This window comes from Haliotis cracherodii, unplaced genomic scaffold (genome assembly GCF_022045235.1).
Source record: "Haliotis cracherodii isolate W230 unplaced genomic scaffold, xgHalCrac1.p SCAF_1, whole genome shotgun sequence".
NCBI lineage: Eukaryota > Metazoa > Mollusca > Gastropoda > Lepetellida > Haliotidae > Haliotis > Haliotis cracherodii.
In genome coordinates, this window is record NW_027266264.1 from 42,060,401 (window position 1) to 42,081,754 (window position 21,354).

At 41.5% G+C, this 21,354-nt stretch overlaps 1 protein-coding gene across 3 annotated transcripts in view; it reads right to left on the reverse strand.

Annotated features, from left to right (window-relative positions):
* Positions 1-19,778, reverse strand: part of LOC139478087 (5'-deoxynucleotidase HDDC2-like) — an 87,522-nt gene extending 67,744 nt beyond the window's left edge. For all 3 annotated transcript variants that reach the window (XM_071260415.1, XM_071260420.1, XM_071260413.1), the window contains exon 1: positions 19,622-19,778. In XM_071260415.1, coding sequence (XP_071116516.1) covers positions 19,622-19,678 — 57 coding nt within the window. In that variant the 5' untranslated portion in view covers positions 19,679-19,778. The remainder of the gene's footprint in view (positions 1-19,621) is intronic.
* Between the last annotated feature and the right edge of the window lie 1,576 nt (positions 19,779-21,354).

Genomic DNA, 21,354 nt, shown 5'->3' on the forward strand with positions numbered 1-21,354 from the left:
GGGAGTTAGGTATGCGTGAAATCCAGGTATCGATGCAGTCATAGAAGATAGAGATATTTTAGAGATAAAAATCTAAAACTGACGTACCGAGACTATGCCTGTAGCATGTAGCCTCCTTGTCATAGGTGACACCAGAGGGGTCGCAAGGCCGGCTCTGAATATGTGGAGGCATCAATGGTGCTTAGTAGCAGCGACCTGCTGCCCCAAAAAGACTTGGAAGTCTGAATAATGGGGTGACTTCAACTCGTTGACCATCCATTCCAACAGAAGTGCCTGGTAAAATCCCAGTAAAGGAGCAAGGTTAATGAATCCGTTTTTTTCAGAAGACACTCATCTATGTAGGATTCGAACCGAATGTTCCTCAGGTGGAGGCAGGTGGCCACTGGCTTGGTAATGCGGGTAAATAGCCACAGGGTCGCTCTGAAGTGCCAAATGGGAGGATCACCCATTGGTAGTGGACAGCACTGAATTGGAATCTGAGGAATCGGTGATCGCTGGGATGGATAGGTACATGCAGGTACGCATCCTGCAGCTCAATACTGATCAGGGAATCATTGGCATTGATTATGGTCCTGAGCAGTCTCAAGGTTTTCAATCAGAAGAATGGCAGAGGCTCTGGATAATGATTGTTGAAAATTTATTTTTTTATTATTTAAATCTGTATTCACATTTCAAATAAAATACAATGTGTAACATTTCAACAATTATACAAATCAAAATCCACTCTTTTTACATCAAACATTCAAAACATATTGCAAACATAGACAATCATAAAATATGATATCATACCAATATTATATAATATATATATATATAATAATATATCTGTGGAAGGAAGATCAGAACTGTCTCTGTCTCTGTCTCACTGAACGCCATCCGGGTATCGGTGATCTGACCTGAGTGGTCAGCTTCGAGGACCCCATCATTCAAAGTAGGTCCTTGTCCAAATCAAGAGCAATGTCTGCCACCTCAAAGGCATGGATGGGGCAGTCCTTCTTCTTGAACCTGCAATGAGTGAGAGCAGAGCCAGCGCAGTGACTGTATCCTTGAGCATAGGATCTGGAGGAATGGAGGTGGGCTGTGACCATATGGTGTCGTTCTTGTCAACTCTCGCACCTGAAGAAGGCACTACCGCAGCAATTTGGTCGGCCATCCAGTCAGGTATCTGAGAGAAGCTCAGATGTCTGTCCCTCTCAGGTGACATCTCATAATGAGGTACATACACAGTCCCACTGATGAGTGATAACCGTATGAACAATGGACAGGTGAGTGGCTCCTTGATAGGCGCTTGGATCTAGAGGACTTGGAACTTCGCCTGTATTCCACTGCCTCCTCTGCCTACCAAGGTGCTGAGCACCTTCTTTCACCTCCACTTTCTCCGCTGTCCCAGGCACCTCTGACATCTTTGATATCAGCGTTGGCACCTCCTTCTGTGCCTGCCCCTGCTGTTCAACAGGGTTGTGGTCTTCTTTCTTGGCCTGGCTTCCAGCCAGCAGCTTCAGCATACTCACAGATGGTGTCCAACATTCAGGCAAGTAAATTTTCATTGACATTGCTGGCAAGTGAAAGAGACATGTTCAATAAAACATTAACGTATAACTCCTGACACAGTTCAATATAACCAAAATAATGATAATTCAGTGTTCGAAATTAGTGTGGGGTCTACATTTTGACATTTTTATTTCCAGTACTGGATAAAAGTAAACAAAATAATGTAATGACTTGTTATCATGGTTTTGGAAGCAACTACTGATAAATTTGTGACATTGTGATTTAGGTTATAGAAGAATTTATGGTCGTATGCAGCAAGCTAGTGTGACAGTGAATATGACCAAAAAACACCCAAGGAATTAGTAAAATCTAAATATACTGTGTCAAATTAAAAACTTCACATTTTTAAAAGAAATCCCATATATGATATACAACGGACAAATGTATCAGAGAAGGTAATTTTTAATCATTAATGTCCCAAAAAGGATTTTAATTAACAGTGGTAACCATGTGTATGGCCACCATGTGCGTTGACAACTGCCACAAAAATGCTTCCGCATTGACCTTGTGATGCTTGTGAACACATGATAAGGAAGACAACGCCATTGTTGCTGCAAAATGGTGCCAAGATCTTGCAAATTTTGTGGTTGGTTCTGGAGAGTGCGCAGACTTCTGCCAAGAGCATCCCAGACGTGTTCGATGGGACTGAGGTCGGGAGACCTTGACGTCAGAATAGGCCCGCAGTATGGCCGTCGTGCTTGAAGGTGAGCAGTTCTCAGGCGGTTTCGAACAGTTTGCGCACTCAGTCTACCCCTAAACAGTTCATTTCTGGTTGATGTAGCCGTCAAAAATCAGTTACTGTGGTGGTACCCGTTTGCTGTAGACGTGTCTGTAAATCATAAACAGTCCGTCAACTACAACCCATCGTCCCTGCAACTTCAGGGACGGACGTTCCCGTCTGCAACAAGCCAATGGCACGTTCATGTTGCACATTTGAAAGACATGGCATGACAAATGGCCGTAAAGACTTTTGTTTTCTTGTGTTATTCTTTTTTGTTAATGAGTGCTAACAAGTATGGCTGAAAACATGTGCAGTATTATGGCCACATGACCAGTTGCACGTAAAAAAACACTTTTGCCACTGTAGTGCTGTCACTGCTGTGCACATGATTTTGATCGATTCACCTGCACAAAAACGGGTGTTATCGGAAGACAATACGTGGCCATTACTGTCTAAATACACAATACGGGCCCACAATGATAACTGGTCAAAATGTTAAAATTTTAGGATTGTGAAGTTTTTAATTTGGTTCAGTATATTTTTTACGTCTGTACACTTATCCTGCATTACTCCTCCATGCATTTACTGCTATCTTTAGAAAGAAAAACAGAAGCTGTGTGAGGTCTAACTGAAAAAGAAAAACACAGCACCCACATGACCACAGAAGTGATGACCGCAACATCTGAAGACATCGTGGGGAGGCAGCTTTGCGACGGGTGGGCTTTTAGACAGTCATGCAGGATCATTATACATATGTAAAAATATTTAGATTTAGATATCCTGCATTATCCTGCATCCATATAGGACGGTACGGAGGTTGGTATACCTAAAGATGTAATCCATAAAACCCTCAAATATATCCCTGCAGGCACAGCTATTACCGAAGATTGGGAACCCAAAAACCTATTAAGTCCAAGGTAAAGGACCAGCAATAGAAAAAGTGTACGCTAAGGTCTAAAAACTGACTTACCAAGCCAATGCTTAGGCACAAAACTGCCGCTGCCCTTGCTGAATAACCCTTAGCACTTAAAGCTCTTTTGATATGCACAAAAACCTTCCTGGTGCTGTGTGTTGCAACCGGCTGCGCGGATGTATCAGGAGGTTCAGACACTCTGGTAGTTTCAGTGGATCTCTTTCTGCAAGATTTATAGGTCCACAAACTATCTTCAGTCCAGCCAGCAAGGCGCGATCAAAATCAGAGCGGCGCTCTTGGTTGCCCTGATCTTCTGTATCACCCTGGGGGAAGAAGTACAGGAGGTAGAAAGTTCTGGACCTGGAAGTTCTGGTGTGTCTTGCCTGGATAGAGCATCTGCTTAGATGTTCTGACACCATGATATATGCTGAACCAGGAACTGCAGGCCCACGTGATCCACCAGATAGAAAAATCGGAACATCTTCCGTAGCAAGGAGCGAGAGGGTGTTTTCACCATGTTTCGTAGACACCAAACCACCATGATGTTGTCGGTGGAGATGGCAAGTTGGGTGTTCCAGAGGTGCTCCTGCCAGTGTGATATTGACAGGATGAGCACCTCCAACTCCAGGTGGTTTATGTGCCATGTGCACTACACGTTAGACCACGTTGGACAGCACTGAATTTGTATCTGAAGAACCGGCAATTGCTGGGATGGATAAGTACATACTGATAATAACGGGCCAATTGATATTGTCATGTTGTTTACACAAACATTTTCAAGATGTGGGTGCATAGCGTTCGTGTTGGTAGTAGGGGCTTAATTCCTTTGTTTCCGAGAGATTGGTTTAATAAACTGGAGAAGCCTGTGAGTAAGTGATGGCCATTCAATGTGTTCATAGTTTATTTTATTCAATTGGATTAACATATAATAGTGGTATAAAGGGGGGTATAAAAGTTGGTATATTTTTACTGACTGACATTCTCATCATGAGTTTGAAACGAAAACTCCATGCTTTCGATGCTGAACATAAACTGCGAGTCTTCGCTCTAGCTGATATATTTTATCACGGGTTCATAATTCTATATACACCGATTCACAAAATGGCGCTTCGTTGTTGATGGCAACATATAACAATCATTATGAGATTAAAAAAAGACAAGAGAAACAGCTTCCCACATTATGAAAGTGGATGACTGGTTTGTTAAATCTTTATTAGAAATAATAATGACTTTTTCAATATAATTACGTTTTTCATCTTATATTTTTGAATATCTACTAGTACCGGCTCATGTCTTGCAGTCCGACTTAGCAGTGTTTTTTGCTTTTCACTTCCTGGTTCGGCTGAACTGCGAGTCATATAATTTTCTTTCGTATTTCAATGGTCAAGTTAACACCTCGGCTTATCTACGCGGTCATATACGGTACATACAGGTACGCATCCTGCAGGTTGAGACTGATCAGGGAATGGTTGGCATTGATTCTGGCCCTGAGCAGTCTCAAATGGTCATGCAGAAATATGTCAGGCGTTCTAGGTATCGATCGGTGTAGATGGCAAGATTGTGTATCATCCTCTGTGTCAACTTGTCTGTGTCCTTCTTGAGGACGAGGAAGATTGGTGAGTAGAAGCGTGGTGTTATGCCCGGGTCATGCACAATCTCGATGGCCTTCTGGGACAACTGGATGTTGATGTGACGCCGACCCATGACCTCGCTAAGGTATTGGAGGATATATCAGAAGTGCAGGAGGCACAGCAGACCTTTGGGACAGCTGTAGGCGCTGGCTGAAGTGTAGGCGCTGGCTGAAGTGTAGGTGCTGGCTGAAGTGTAGGCGCAACCTACGGGTAGATCTGAGGCGCAAACTATGGGTAGATCTGAGGAGCCATGTCAGCTGAAGCATTGACTGCATAAAAACATGTGTCCAGGCAGGCTCCATAAACGGTGTAGGCAGGGACTGAAGAGGCATCTGCTGGAAACCAGGAGGTGCTGAGAATCCATGACATTATGGATCTCGGTCTTGAGGACAGCACAGGGGACATAGTAGTCAGTAGAGTGAGTGTGATCGGCTTTCCAGCCAAGGTGGATCTCTAGTGGGTAGCAGGGGTCTTCAGTTCAGTGGAATCCTGAGAGTCCCAACATTCTGACAACATGTTTTCAGGACACCTGCTGGTACTTGTTGAAACTCGGCAGTGATAAGGGGGAGCAAAAAGAACACTTTCTCTCTGCTGAGCACAAGTTAGTACAGTCTTAGCACAAGGGGTTATGATGTTTACAAGTTGGTAAACTTGTATGTAATTAATATGAGTCGATGGACTCGATGTTCGATGGAACAACGTGTTGAAGAAAACGCAACACAGCGGTAACCATGCTTGATCGTTTACTTGCTATCCCATAATATTGTACAAGGGACATAACCTCGGTAATACTGCTAGTAAACATACCACTAAACAAAAGGCTAAACACTACAACCTCTCCCCTCCTTGGATACTTATTGAGGGATCAATAATTAGACTGGCTAAACGACTTAGTTTAACCTATGAGTTAACTTCAAGAACTTGTGACAACATGAAATTGCCAAGACAAAATATACCTGTGAAAATCTTCACATTATTGCAAATATAGTCTCTTTGCTGAAAGTACTAATACTGATAACTATTGACTAGATCTTAAAACATAATCCAGCTTTCAATTAATGAATTAACTGAACACATAATTTCAAACACAGTTCAGGCTTCAGTTCACATGTGCACACATTTGCACATTGCACTTTACAAGAAAAAGTCCTTGTATTTACTCGGAGGTCTTCGATCTCTTATTGGATATCTGCGCATAGGTTCATTTGGTTCAACATGTTCAATAGGATCAATCACTGCTTGATCTTCATTGTCACTGACTGGAACTTGTTGACCATCACATTCAGGTGTGTCAACTGTGTCCTGAATATTGGAGTGAGTAGGATGTTGGGGTGACTTCTTAAAGAAACTGCTGTTTCTTGTTACCTTCCTCCCCCCACACTCTGCACTGATCATCGAGCCTTTTGTGGATGTTACTGTTAAAGGCACAGGCTCATATGGGGTGTTGGACTTCCTCATTGACGTGTCTTTCAGGAGAACTGCATCCCCTTCCTTGAAACTGTGTGGCTTGACATAAGCCTTTCTGTCAGCATACTGCTTCATTGCATGTTTAGCTGCCATGTCTCTCTGTCTCATTTTCCTGTTTCTGGATTTTGATGACTTGGACAAACTAGGCAGACGATTTCGCAGATTTCTGTTAAACATGGCGGTTGCTGGAGGAACACCTGTTGACATGTGTGGTGTTGTCCGGTAAGACAACAGGAATCGACACAATTCCTGTTTCCAGTTTTGTCCTTGTGCAATAGCACCTTTAATGCACTTTTTGATGGTACGCACGAAGCGTTCAGTTTCTGCATTGGCTTGCGGCCATAATGGAGTTATTTTCCGATGTTTGAATCCAGTGTGTTCTGCATATGTACTGAACTCGTAGCCATTAAATGGTGGGCCGTTGTCCGTCTTGAGCTGATGTGGTATCCCAAACTCTGAAAAGATTTTCTCAAGTCTTGGAATTACATTGCGACCAGAGATGCCCTTAAGTATGTCTACAATGACATAACGTGAATATTCATCTTGCACCACCAGCAGATATTCACCAGTTGATATCTGACCGAAATCAGCACTAAGCTCTTGCCATGGTCCATCTGGCAATTCTGACATTTTGAGGGGTTCACGTGCTGGCAAATCAGTTCTGATTTGACATGTCATGCAGTTTTTAACCACATGTTCCACCATATTGTGCAATCCACGAAACCATATCTTCTCACGAAGCAGGGAAACTGTTTTCACGATGCCCTGGTGACCAGCATGAGCTAGATCAACAGCTTGTCTGTGTAAGCTTGGTGGCAACACAATTTGAGCACCTTTCAACAGTATTTGATTGTTCATGGCGACAGACAGTTCATTACGACACTTGTACAAAGAGTCATACACCTTGTCTACATTATTGCTTGACTTCCAGTTGCCTGTGTTCAAGGCCTGAATAACAGCTTGTAATACTGGGTCATTCCTTGTTGCCTTAGCAACATGGTCTGTCGTCATGGTTTTAGGGATTGCTGTGGTAACAACACAGTTAATGTATTCTTCAGCAATTTTCTCTTCTCTATGACTTGCAGATTGCTGGACTGGATGTCTACTTAGATAATCTGCCGGATTATCTGCTCCTGGTCTGTAGACAATCTTGAATTGATATTGCTGAATCCTCATCACCCATCTTTCAATTCTGGGAGGTAACAATGCCTTTGGGTTCCCGAACAGTGTAGTTAATGGCTTATGATCGGTGAATATGGTAAACACTGATCCAAACACATATATGTGAAAATGTTCACAAGACCAAGTGACAGCCAAAGCTTCCCGTTCAGTTTGAGAGTACCTCTGTTCTGTGGGTGTGAGCGATCTGCTTGCAAACTGAATCACTTTGGGTTTTCCATCTGAATCTGGTTGAGTAAGCACTGCACACAAACCAACAGGGCTTGCGTCAACATACAGCTCTGTATGTTTTTGTGGATCAAAGAAACTCAGTGTTGTCGCTTTACACAGTTCAGATTTCAGGTTGTCAAGGGCTGTTTGGTGTTTCTCTGTCCAGTCCCACTGAGCATCCTTGCGAGTCAGCTGGCGGAGTTCATATGTGAGTGTCGCATAATTTGGAACATGACGAGCACCACAGAAGTTCATCATTCCAAGCATGCTCCTCACTTCCGAAACATTCTTGGGTGATGGCATATCTAGTATTGCAGACAGTTTTGCCTGGCTTGGTGTTATGCCGTCAGCACCGAACACATGTCCAAGAAACTCAATGGAATGCTTGTTGAAAACACACTTGTCACTGTTTAAAGTTAGTCCCATTTCACGGAGACGTTCAAACAAGGCATGAAGATTTGTGTCATGTGACTGTTGATCACCCCCATGGACCAGAATGTCGTCACTGATATTGATGACACCATTCAAACCACTGACAGCTTGTCTAATGGTTTCTTGGAATACTTCAGCAGCACTGTTGATTCCAAAATTCAAGCGTTTGTACCTGAATAATCCAAGGTGTGTGGCAAAAGTGGTGATTCTTCGACCAATTCAAGCTGGTTATAACCCTGATTAAGGTCAAGTTTGCTAAAAACTTTAGCCCCTGTGAGAATAGTTGTGAGTTCTTCCAGTGTTGGTGAGTTGTGTCTTTCTCGCTTTATGGCTGTATTTGGACATCTCATGTCAACACAAACTCTCACCTTGCCAGGACTACTTGGTTTAGGGACTACCACTAAAGAAGACACCCAGGGTGTTGGACCTGAAGCTCGTTCAATGACGTCACGTTCCAAATCAGATTTGATCTGGGTTTCTATGTCCTTCCTGACATGAAATGGTACACGTCTGTACTGTTGAGCCACTGGTTGAACATCTTTGTCGATATGCAACTGTACTTTCACATCTTTCAGCTTGCCGAGTCCCGTGAACAAATCACTGTATTCTGTTATCAGATCTTCAGATTTGCAAGAATACACGGATTCATGTATTTTTAGCAGATGAAGTTCCTGTGCCATTTGCCAACTCAACAAACACTCATCAACGTCAGACACGACACATATTTTCGCTTCAGCAGATGCGGTCTTCGATGCAATTGTGGCTGTGAAACGTCCTAGCACATGCACTGGTTCCTTCTTTCCATAAGGAAACACCTTTGTTCTGCATTCTTGTAGATTGGGTTTAGGTCGGAGGGACTGGTACACAGTTTTTGAAATTGTGTTGATAGATGCACCTGAATCTGCTAACATGATAACAGGTTGTCCATTAATCTTCATGGTGAACTTTGGAGATTTGGTTTTCTCACCTTGTGACAGAAAGACAAACTCATCTTCATCAGAAGTCTCTTCCCCGCAGTCATCAACCATGCGAACATTCTTCAAATGCCCTCGACCACGTGGTGCATTTGTATGTCCATCTTTACACGCATTGGCAAAATGATTTGATTTTCCACATTTCACACACTTTTTTCCAAAAGCAGGACAGTTTCTCTGACCCCCACTATGAGGCCAAGCACTTCCACAATTAAAACAAGTTTGCTGTTTCTGTGACTTCTCATGGTTATCATGGTTATCAGAAGTTTTCTGTGGCTTTCTTTTATGGTGTTTATGGGTCATGGCGTTTGCCTGGTGAGTGTTCACATTTGGGGATTGAGTGGATGACTGAATTTGTTTGGAGTGTTCATGTGTAAGTTCTAGAGTTCTGGCATGAGTTAACAAATCAGCCAATGTCATGCCTGGGGTACTCAGGCCTTTCTCACAAACTTTGTTCGACTTGCAACCAGCTATGAGTTGAGATTTTACCTCCTCTTCAATTCTATCACCAAAATCACATGTGCTTGCATGCTGTCTCAGTTCATGATAAAACTCATCAATTGAATCCGAATTCTGTTTTAATTGACGAAAGCAATATCTCTGGAATTCCAGATTAACTTGTGGATTGAAGTGATTCGTTATTGCCGTGACAAGCTTTCCAAAATGTGTCTCATTGTCAATAGGGGTTAATTCACCTGCCGGTATCGCATCAAGGATGTCATTCAAATCGTCCCCAGCAAACGATAATAGCAACGCTTTCTTTTGCCTGTCATCTGTGATGTTATATCCGACAAACACATTGTTTTCCAATCGGGAGCGCCACTTATTCCACCTCACTAACTTCCCATCCGACTTGCAGTCAAACGGAGGATAACTTGGTAACGATACAGTCACCGGTCTCGCGGGCGCAGGCGGTTGACGAACCTCACCATCTTGATTATCTGCCATCGCTCGTCGCCAATATGATGTTTACAAGTTGGTAAACTTGTATGTAATTAATATGAGTCGATGGACTCGATGTTAGATGGAACAACGTGTTGAAGAAAACGCAACACAGCGGTAACCATGCTTGATCGTTTACTTGCTATCCCATAATATTGTACAAGGGACATAACCTCGGTAATACTGCTAGTAAACATACCGCTAAACAAAAGGCTAAACACTACAGGGGTGTGGATCCTTCATCTACAGTTGCCTGACAATCAGAGCAATGAGCGAGCATAAATCTGTATTTATGTTAAAGTTGCAATCACAACATGTACCCAACAAAGGGATAATATACTGATTTAAAACCAACATTTACTGTGATTATGATATTATATTTTATACAATAAAGTTAAAAAATCCACCTTCATAACCAATAATTGGTTGATAGAAGGTAATAGAAACAATTACCAAGAACATGAACTAGGAACATGACCATGTAAAAGATTCAAGATGGCAGATTGGAACAACAAAGCACATGTAAAATTACTGTGGTAAAAAAACACTAACATGTGCAAAATATTAATGCTATCGCAAAATGAGTAGAATGAGAACACACCAACCAGAAGAAGGTAGACAATCACAAATAACACATCAAATAATGAACAACCAAAAACACAATTAGCTATCATCCAGGTGACAAGCAGTGATGTGCAGATATGTGACGTCATCACTGCCGTGGTCATGTGGGTGCTGTGTGATGTGTCTGCCTTACAACAGGTTGGAACAACTTCATTTTCAGCTGAACCTGAACTTCGGGGGGAGGCAGCGAAGGGAGGGCCCTCAGATGTAGTTATGCAGGATAAATATACAAATGTAAAAAAATATTTATATTTTACTAAACTTTTTAACTTATCCTGCATTACTCCTTAATGCATCTTTATCCGACGGTATGGCAGATGGGCATACCTTCAGATGTGATCCTTAATAATCCCTGGTCAATGATGAATCAGCACCTCATCCAAGTGATGACCGGAAAATTCAAGACCATTGCTGTCAGAAGGATATGAGAGCAGAAATGCAACAGGAGAACCTGAACAGGTGTCAGAAATAGAATGAGTCAGGTAGCCAAAAACTAAAACCGCGAATGCAGAACACAGTAGAGCCCTCTTATCTGGGGTGATAAACACCAGAGAGTTCAATGGGCCTGGATTGGGGTATCGGAGAATCAGCAGCGTTGGGGATTGGTGACCTGTTTGGCTACCACCAGGGGGCCAAAGCTGTAGATGCTAGTGATTTCTTTCAAGACTACGTCAAGGAGGTAGTGGCTGGTGGAGACAATGTCGGATCGCCAAAAGCAGCTTTCCGGGTTGTCTCTGGTGAGGTCTGGGAGGTTGACAAACCAACTTCTCTCCAGCCAATGAACAAAGTCAGTGTCAGGTACCGAGTGGCATGGATCTTTTGAAGAACCCTAGAGGCGGAAAAGCTTATGAGCTTAATCCTTCCCAGGGAACACTGAGGGCGTCGACTGCTACTGCCAACGGATCAGGCACCGGTGAGATGTCGTTCTGCTGGCAGTTCTGGGACGTGGCGAACAGATCGATGTTGGGGGAGTCAATCTTTTCAATGTTGGGGAGTCATGTGTTGGCAGATCATGCTGAACTTGTCAGGGTGGAGCTGCCACTCAGTGGGAGTAGTAGTTGGCAGTCAGGGTATGGAGCTGAGGTGAGAAGACCTCAGAGCACCTGCCATTGGCAAAGAGTTCCAAGGCTGATGCAGGGCAGGACGCAGGTGGGTGAGAAAAAGTCTGCCAATGAACTGCAGACAGAAGGACAGAGTCAGCTCCGAATTGATCTGGTAGACGATCCATCCCAGCTAATGGAAGTGTTGGAGGGCAAAATCCCTGTGGCAAATGGTTCGGGAGACAGTTGTCTATGTAGGACTTGAAGTTGGCGTTCCCAAGGTGCAGGTAGGCGGCCACAGGCTTGGTGATCTGTGTGAAAAGCCAACGATAATGGTCATGGGATATCATTGAAAAAGAACCTGACGAACCGCCTGTCGCTGGGCACATGCAGGTAGGCATCCTGTATGTCAAGGCTGATCAGGGAATCGTCTGTGTTGATTGTTGTCCTTGAGCAGTCTCAGTGTTGTCATCCGGGACTAGGGAGGACATTCCAGGTATCGCCAATTGAAGATAGAGAGGTTGTGGATCATGCATTAATTTGTTGGAGCCCTTCTTTGAGACAAGAAACAAGGGGGAGTAGAGTCTGGACCGGTTTGCGGACAACCTCTATAGCCTCCTTGCGAAACTGGGTGTTGACGCTATCACACAAAAACTGATGTTGATATGGGGAGTATGCAACTGTCGGTGGGGAAGACGTCAGAGGTGAATGTAGTAACAACTGCAGACAGTACTCCTGACAGAAGACGTTGGTAACAAACGGGTCCTCTAGGATGATCCAGTTTTGACCAAACCGGCCCAGTTTCCCGCCTTTGTGCGTACTGGTGAACGGAATGACGGAGGTGGGAGGTCCATGATTGTTGCAGGATAGATTTCTTGAATTAGGAATCCCATTCCCAAGAGTACCCAAGACATCTGGTAGCAGTTATTCCCGCCAGAGTGGCCTGGAAGTGGTTCTGCAAAAAGGTTGATCTGTCAGAGCTTGAAAGACATTACAGTTTGCAGGTGGTTGATTCATTGGGACTGGTCGATAGCTCTGAAGGAGGAAGTGAGTGTCAAGAGAGGTTTGAGTGATGAACGGAGCTCCGAATCCACAAAGGCAAGACGGGTATCTGGCATGCAAATTGTGGTAGATCTGGACGATGCAGGTCATCAAGGTGAGCTCCATTAGCTATGTTGAAAGAGTGGACTAGTATGTCATCTCGACAAAAACGAGGTGCCTTGAATGACAGAGTGAGAGAGAGCTTTGCGAAGTCCTCATCTAAAGCTGCAAGAAGGCCAGTCAACATGTGGTCGGGTGGAAAAGAAGTTGGGTTGAACCAAATCGTGAATTTCGGGTTGACATCAGTACCCGGGAAGGGAACGACGGAGTAGGAGAGGCACCGGAACCAACAAGAGAGGAGCCGTAAGGTGAGTAGTCACAGAGGCCTCTAGTGGGGCCAGCATAGCAGGAGACACTGCCAGCACCGCTGTGGCTGGTGCCAGAGGTGCTGTTTTGGGAGGCACCGCAGGCGCCACAGTCTGTTGAAACAAGGACTGCAGGAAGGAAGGATGGGAGAATGTACTGTTGAGACGTCGATCAGAAAGTTAATGATGATCAGGGACCCTGAAAAAGACGCAGGGGGCGACAGAGCCAAAGATGATTAGAGGAGTGGAGGCAAAGGGGACGCCAAGGGAATGTTGAGATACCCAGGCACCAGGGGTGCCACAGACAAGGAGAGGAGGGCAGGCGCTGGAGGAGCCGTGGAAGAGATGAGATATGCAGGTGCTGAAGATATCGGAGGCGCCAGAGGTACTACTGATTCCAAGTCAGGGTAGAGGAGTGCCGTAGAAGGCAGAGATGGTGTAGTGGCAAGCCCGGGCAAAGGGTTTCATCATAGGTGGGGATGAGATCATCCCTAAATGTGACAGCAAGGATGGCGTAGGAGACCGCAACAGAGCATCAGTCTCGATGGGGAAGGGAGTCTCTGTGTTGTCACTGCGAGGATAGAGAACAGGGTATCAAACAATCAGGGCAGAGAGGACTGGGTCCTGACCAGATTTCTTCATGCAGCAGAAGGTACAACAATGCATAAATTCGGTAATTTTCTTTCATAGTGATGTGGCAAACACACAATAGGAAACGGGAGGCATAATGTAATTCAAAAACTTTTCCTTTTTAAAAGTTTATGCGAGCAAACAATTACTCACAAACATGAGGTAAAACAGAAAATTGGATTATCCAAGTCAAATAAATGAATTCAGAACGCAAGACTAAAAAAAGTGGCCACATTGCGTATTCAAATGGAGGATAGAACAACAAGCGATAAAATGTTATAAAGTATGTATGGAAAGACCATAAAGAGCACAAACCATTAACCAGAAGACAATATATGAGTTAATGATGACGTAAAGAACAAGCAATGTATGCTAGCAAACAATAAGCTTTATTTTCACAGTTGTGAGTGGGTGAGCGACTGGTTTTAACACCGCTTTTAACAGAATTCCAGTTATATCACGGCATGTCAGCTTAAAGGGGCACTGATCTAACGCAATTCCCCGGGACTGGTTGTTGCCTTTGTTATTGTTTTTTCCCAGTGAGTACCCGGATGTAGAGCAGAAATCTAGACTAGCTCGCGACCTCTGTTGCGCCATTCGTAAGCGCATTAGTCACTTTTATGGATACCGGTAGTAATAAGAGCGTATGGTCACATTGATCAACAAAATGAAATACAGTTTTCGAGATAATAAGGAAATGTAGGTGTCTTTGTGGGTAGCATCGGTAATGGTGACGAAGTTTTGATAAGTCACTTGCTTGGTAATTTTGCGATTTTCGTTTACACTATTTTGACTTGCAACACAAAGTAAATATTTCACCTGAGCATTGCTTTTTTTATAGTGTGTATATATTTTTTTACTGTCAAAATGTGTAACATATTTATTAAACGTCTAAATATTCAGTTATTTTACAAAGTGACTGAAACACATTTCCATCTGTATTATTATGATATCGAATTCCAAACATTTTGATGTTTAATGTCATCACCAAGAGACTGAAAATGTTACGTTGAAAAGTACATTTCTATGTTGTTTGGCTTCTAATCCTACATAACAATCTGTTGTGATGTTTGTAGGCCCTTTTGATCGTCTTAATCAATCTGGACAGATTTTTTTAGTAAAAATGCCTGAAATATTTACACATTTTATAAATTGCCTGAGAGAATCACATTTTACAAATTGACGGTAATCTATACACGCTTACAAAGGATATGACCTGTGAAAACAACGTCTATCGCGCATTGAAGAATTTCCCAACCAAGACGTAGAGAAACAAGAACGAATCGGTTCAAATGAAGGAAAACAAAATGCAAATACCATAATTACAACTTACCAAATTTATGTGTATAAATAGGCAGCTTCCTTGTTCGAGGAATGTATCCGTGAATATCCACACAAAGGAATAATATCCCACTCGTCTGCAGCTATACAAAATAACTTATTCGATGTCACGTGTCTCTGTAACTATCAAATATTCTAAAAGATATATATCGTTTCGGGATATTATAACCAGTGTTCGTTTCTCAACTGATCACTTGGATTGTTTCAGGTGTTTCACATAGGTGTCAAGTCTCAAGGGTTGGCTGAGAAAGGCCACGTGACAACTATTTTCATTACGTCCACGGTTCCTAAAAAATCCATTGAGTTTGATAACAATGAGCAACCAATCAACGTATTATTAGTTAACCCTTTGAACAAAGTATGTTGTTTTTACATCGGCACTTCACGCCATGATATGAGTGTATTCCCTTTGTTTTAGTAAACCTAGACATGTAAACACTCACTTTTGACATATCAACTGTGCAAGATAACAGTGATTAATCAATCAACGTATTTTCTGTTAATCATTTGATGACTAGGAACGATCCGTTGATTTACCAAAAAAAGTAAATCAACTGATCGTTCATCTCTTGCTGGGCTGCCACGTGCATATTACATAACGCACATTTCACCTCACTTCAAACCTGGATTTAGATTGAATAATTGCCCCAGACACAATAAATGCCAAATGAGAACCTTTGTCAGGTAATCTAAGTGGCGCTACCACTAATTGTACCTGTAATAAATTCATTAACTGAGCATCAAGTGAATGACGACAAATACACAAGTGTAGGGTTATACGAGAAAACGTGGATGACAACAAGGGAGTAGTAATCGTATTATCGACGCAATCCGAAATCAGAAAATGCTTTCACTGCATGGATACTTTTTTTAGTATTAAACTATAACCATCTGGGGTATTTCCAAATGACGACTTCCGATGAGCTCCGCCGTTCTCTTTGTGTGTTTGTTTAGGCTGAAGAAATTAATTGACATGCGCCCTTTGTCGAATCTTTATAGATCACAGTTAACCAATCAGTGTTTATGCAAAAATGCGTAAAACAAATATTGCCTCCAGCCTCCAAGTTTATTTAGCTGTCCTTGCAGACGGTAGCCCAGTCTCTGGTCACGCTCAGTTGCGTTGTGTATCCTCCGGGTACTCACGGGGGAAAAAACAATAACAAAGGCAACAACCAGTCCGGGGAATGGCGTTAGATCAGTGCCCCTTTAATGTGGGAGGAAAGCCTGAAGTGATGCAGGTCTCAGATGTTTACCACTTCTGTGAAACCCAAGAGCATGGGTACGGTGCTAACAAACCTAAAAACATAATCAGGATTCGCACCCACAAAGCAGTAATGTGTTCTTATGTGACGTCATCGCTTCCGGGTCACGTGCCGACTGAGTGAGTGTGCTCACAGTTACTGGTTGGAACTATTCTTTAGCAGCTTGAGCTCACACAATTCGTTTTTCTGTAAAAAAACAGCAGTAAATGCATTAAGGAGTAATGCAGGATAAATTTTTTTTAAATAAAATAAATAATATGATTTACATTCAAAAATTTATGCTACCAGATACCTGATCTATTAGTAACTGTATCTTCATAAACAAATCTTACATCACGGAAAAAAGTAACACATCTGCCATAATCATAAAACACTGTCCACGTTGAATATATTATACACATGTCTGAACGAGGACTGCACTGGTTGTGAAATGTATTTCAAAGGTAAAGGGGTGATTGGGTAGCCTCGTGGTTAAAGAGTTCGCTCGTCACGCCAAAGACCCAGGTTCGATTCCCCGACATGGGTACAATGTGTGAAGCCCATTTCTGGTGTCCCCCGCCGTGATATTGCTGGAATATTGCTAAAAGCGGCGTAAAACCATACTCACTCACTCCCACATAGGTAAAGAAAAGCACACCTAATTTGACGAATGTTCTATCTGTTTGACTCCAAATGAGAACTATGAAGTACAAAATAATGTCTTGAAAAGGATAATTAAGTGGGAGACTGGGAACCTATGAAATAGTCTTGAAAGAATATTTTGCATTGTTTACTATTATTATGTTTTATTGTGTATGTATCAGCATGTAAATATTGTGTATTTTAACTTACGTATTTTAAACTTTAGTAAATAATTGAGTACAGTATGGTAGTAGCTCTTTTAACTCATCTGAGTACTCTCTACTAAACCTTAGGTCAAGTAGTAATGCAAGGTCTTTTGTGAGATGGTCAAGCCACAGCTTGGCCAGTGATTGCCTATTCTATTGTTAAAACACTTAAACACTTCAATATTTCTCTTCTCAGGTCACAGCATGATTAACACCACTGCACTGATTGGGGTAAGTTAACTTAGACTTATTTAGTATTTATATTTATCATGAGGAGGTAAGGATCTGGTATTTTAGACTTGTTAAAGGGGCACTGATCTAACGCAATTCCCCGGGACTGGTTGTTGCCTTTGTTATTGTTTTTTCCCAGTGAGTACCCGGATGTAGAGCAGAAATCTAGACTAGCTCGCGACCTCTGTTGCGCCATTCGTAAGCGCATTAGTCACTTTTATGGATACCGGTAGTAATAAGAGCGTATGGTCACATTGATCAACAAAATGTAATACAGTTTTCGAGATAATAAGGAAATGTAGGCATCTTAGTGGGTAGCATCGGTAATCGTGACGAAGTTTTGATAAGTCACTTGCTTGGTAATTTTGCGATTTTCGTTTACACTATTTTGACTTGCAACGCAAAGTAAATATTTCACCTGAGCATTGCTTTTTTTATAGAGTGTATATTTTTTTACTGTCAAAATGTGTAACATATTTATTAAACGTCTAAATATTCAGTTATTTTACAAAGTGACTGAAAAACATTTCCATCTGTATTATTATGATAACGAATTCCAAACATTTTGATGTTTAATGTCATCACCAAGAGACTGAAAATGTTACGTTGAAAGTACATTTCTATGTTGTTTGGCTTCTAATCCTACATAATAATCTGTTGTGATGTTTGTAGGCCCTTTTGATCGTCTTAATCAATCTGGACAGAATAATATCCCACTCGTCTGCAGCTATACAAAATAACTTATTCAATGTCACGTGTCTTTGTAACTATCAAATATTCTAAAAGATATATATCGTTTCGGGTGTCAAGTCTCAAGGGTCGGCTGAGAAAGGCCACGTGACAACTATTTTCATTACGTCCACGGTTCCTAAAAAATCCATTGAGTTTGATAACAATGAGCAACCAATCAACGTATTATTAGTTAACCCTTTGAACAAATTGTATGTTGTTTTTACATCGGCACTTCACGCCATGATATGAGTGTATTCCCTTTGTTTTAGTAAACCTAGACATGTAAACACTCACTTTTGACATATCCACTGTGCAAGATAACAGTGATTAATCAATCAACGTATTTTCTGTTAATCCTTTGATGACTAGGAACGATCCGTTGATTTACAAAAAAAAGTAAATCAACTGATCATTCATCCCTTGCTGGGCTGCCACGTGCATATTACATAACCTCACTTCAAACCTGGATTTAGATTGAATAATTACCCCAGACACAATAAATGCCAAATGAGAACCTTTGTCAGGTAATCTAAGTGGTGCTACCACTAATTGTACCTGTAATAAATTCATTAACTGAGCATCAAGTGAATGACGACAAATACACAAGTGTAGGGTTATACGAGAAAACGTGGATGACAACAAGGGAGTAGTAATCGTATTACACAATCCGAAATCCGAAAATGCTTTCACTGCATGGATACTTTTTTTAGTATTAAACTATAACCATCTGGGTTTTTTCCAAATGACGACTTCCGATGAGCTCCGCCGTTCTTTTTGTCTGTTTGTTTAGGCTGAAGAAATTTTTTAACATGCGCCCTTTGTCGAATCTTTATAGATCACAGTTAACCAATCAGTGTTTATGCAAAAATGCGTAAAACAAATATTGCCTCCAAGTTTATTTAGCTGTACTTGCAGACGGTAGCCCAGTCTCTGGTCACGCTCAGTTGCGTTGCGTATCATCCGGGTACTCACGGGGGAAAAAACAATAACAAAGGCAACAACCAGTCCGGGGAATGGCGTTAGATCAGTGCCCCTTTAAATATACTTCAATCATTTTAATTGCATATCTGGTATAGAGTATAATTTGCAGTATCATCCACATGATATGCAATTAATGTTGTAAATATATTATTTATTCTTCGAAGTCTTAATATGTTAGTGTGTATTGTGATAAGTCATTGCTAATGTTACCAATTAGAATATAATGTAATTAGAGTGCAAAGCTACCTATTTGTTATACGATGCTTTCAGTAATTTATAGCTTACAGCTATAAGTGTCAGTAAAATGTTGTACAGTAATGAACACCTAGTTTTGATGATTTGACTTATTATCTACTTTTCTTCCCTGCACTGCTTATATATCGCAAAATGACTCAAGGCACACGATAATTGTGAAATACGGTACTCTATCTTGGGCCTAGTCAAACGCCAAATATTGAGTGCGTTCTAGCATTAGTCATATACATAGATCTAGACACTACTGTTAATTTTTCACGTATAGATCTAACCTTTAAATGTCCGACCAAAGACATAAATTCAAGCATCTTAGTAAAGTTTTCACTCATGGTCACTATTATTCTGGACAGTTTTCGTCGGCAATTCGATGTGTTCGGAGGAAGTTTTCATCCGAACCAATTATCCATCCCGGAAGTTATTATAGTACCGACATTTTCATTGGTTACCATATCAAACATGGCCGCTTCCATGTTGTATGTCCATGCTCTCCGCAAAACATCGGTGTTGACATTGACGAAATCTCGTTTCAGTTCAGGGAGTGAAAGAAAAACAACTATTACGATTGAAGAAGTAATCAATAATGGTGATAATGAATCTTCAATGGGGAAAATGTCTGGTTCAACTTCCATGGATTTTGAAGGTCCATTGGCGGGGGAGAAAGCATTGTATGGTTTTGCACGAGCTATGGAAATATTAAGAAAAGAACCCGTCTCAATTAATGATGAACGACATGATGAAATAAATATCCAAGACAAAACATTTGCTTCAATTCTACGGTGGTCCAAGTTGATGCAAATTGGGGATCCATTCACTCGTGTTGTTGCAGGAACAATAATGGAGACAGTTGGGAATGATTTGTACATTGACTTTGGATGCAAATTTCATTGCGTGTGCGAAAAGCCAAAGTTGAAACCAGGGTAAGAAGATATTTGTTAAATTGTTACTTGTTTTTATTAGGGAAACTGCAGTTGCCTTCCTGCAGCTACTATTGACTGCCGTATCATTGATCTTGCCTGGGGTTAGAGCTAAAACGGCACCGAGCGAAAACATAACATTCTTTGAAGTAAAAGAAATGAAATTAAACTCACAATGTCTCTTACAAACACAAATAATTGTGAAATGTTAAAACAAGTTTACCTTAGAAATTAGTCCCCTACGCCAATTTACTCGCCAACTCTGATTGGGAGGCGCAGCTAACTTATTGTGAAAACACTATACGCTTTGAAGTTTAACCCTCTGGATGCCAAGTTTTTTTTCTGACGCACATTTTCCTAAGATCGGAAAAGTGATGGTTTTGCGAGAATTGAGCTCATGCGGCACTGGATCTAATTCTGGCTATAAAATTACCGGAGAATATTAAATTTCCTATGTGATGGTGTAAAGTTAACACCGCTTTTTATCGTACACCGATAAAAGTACTGTGCAGCGATTTTTTTATTTAGAATATTTACGGAAACTGTGAGCAAACAAAATACTGCCTAATATCTGAACAACATAACTATACATCAAATGGAGTTATATGCGTATGTATAACAACATACATTCAATGCCAAAAATAGCATGCCGTAATTGAGAAAACTGATTTTTCACTATGACGTCAAAAGGCGACAGAGAGGTTACACACGTACAAAGAAAAGGGGGCATAACTCCGCTATGCTTAGCACTAGTTTATTGTAGCTCAGGTCAATTGGTGAGAATAAACTGTGGGTAAGGACAATTTATTTTTGTGATGTTTTGTTCACGAGGAACCAATCTATTCCAAAACAAATATCCATATTGAAACTGTATACGTTTAGTTATTAAAAAAACCATAAGAAATGATGAAATTGTACTTCATAAAAAAAGAGGTAATATTGAAATGGATGGCCCTATCTAACCTAAAACTTAGTCCTTAGATTCCAACATTCTCCTGATTGTGTAAGCGTAATTTCACTAATGTTGCACCATTATTAATGGAGCACTAGCCTTATCATCAAATGTAATGAAATACCCCAAAAATAACACC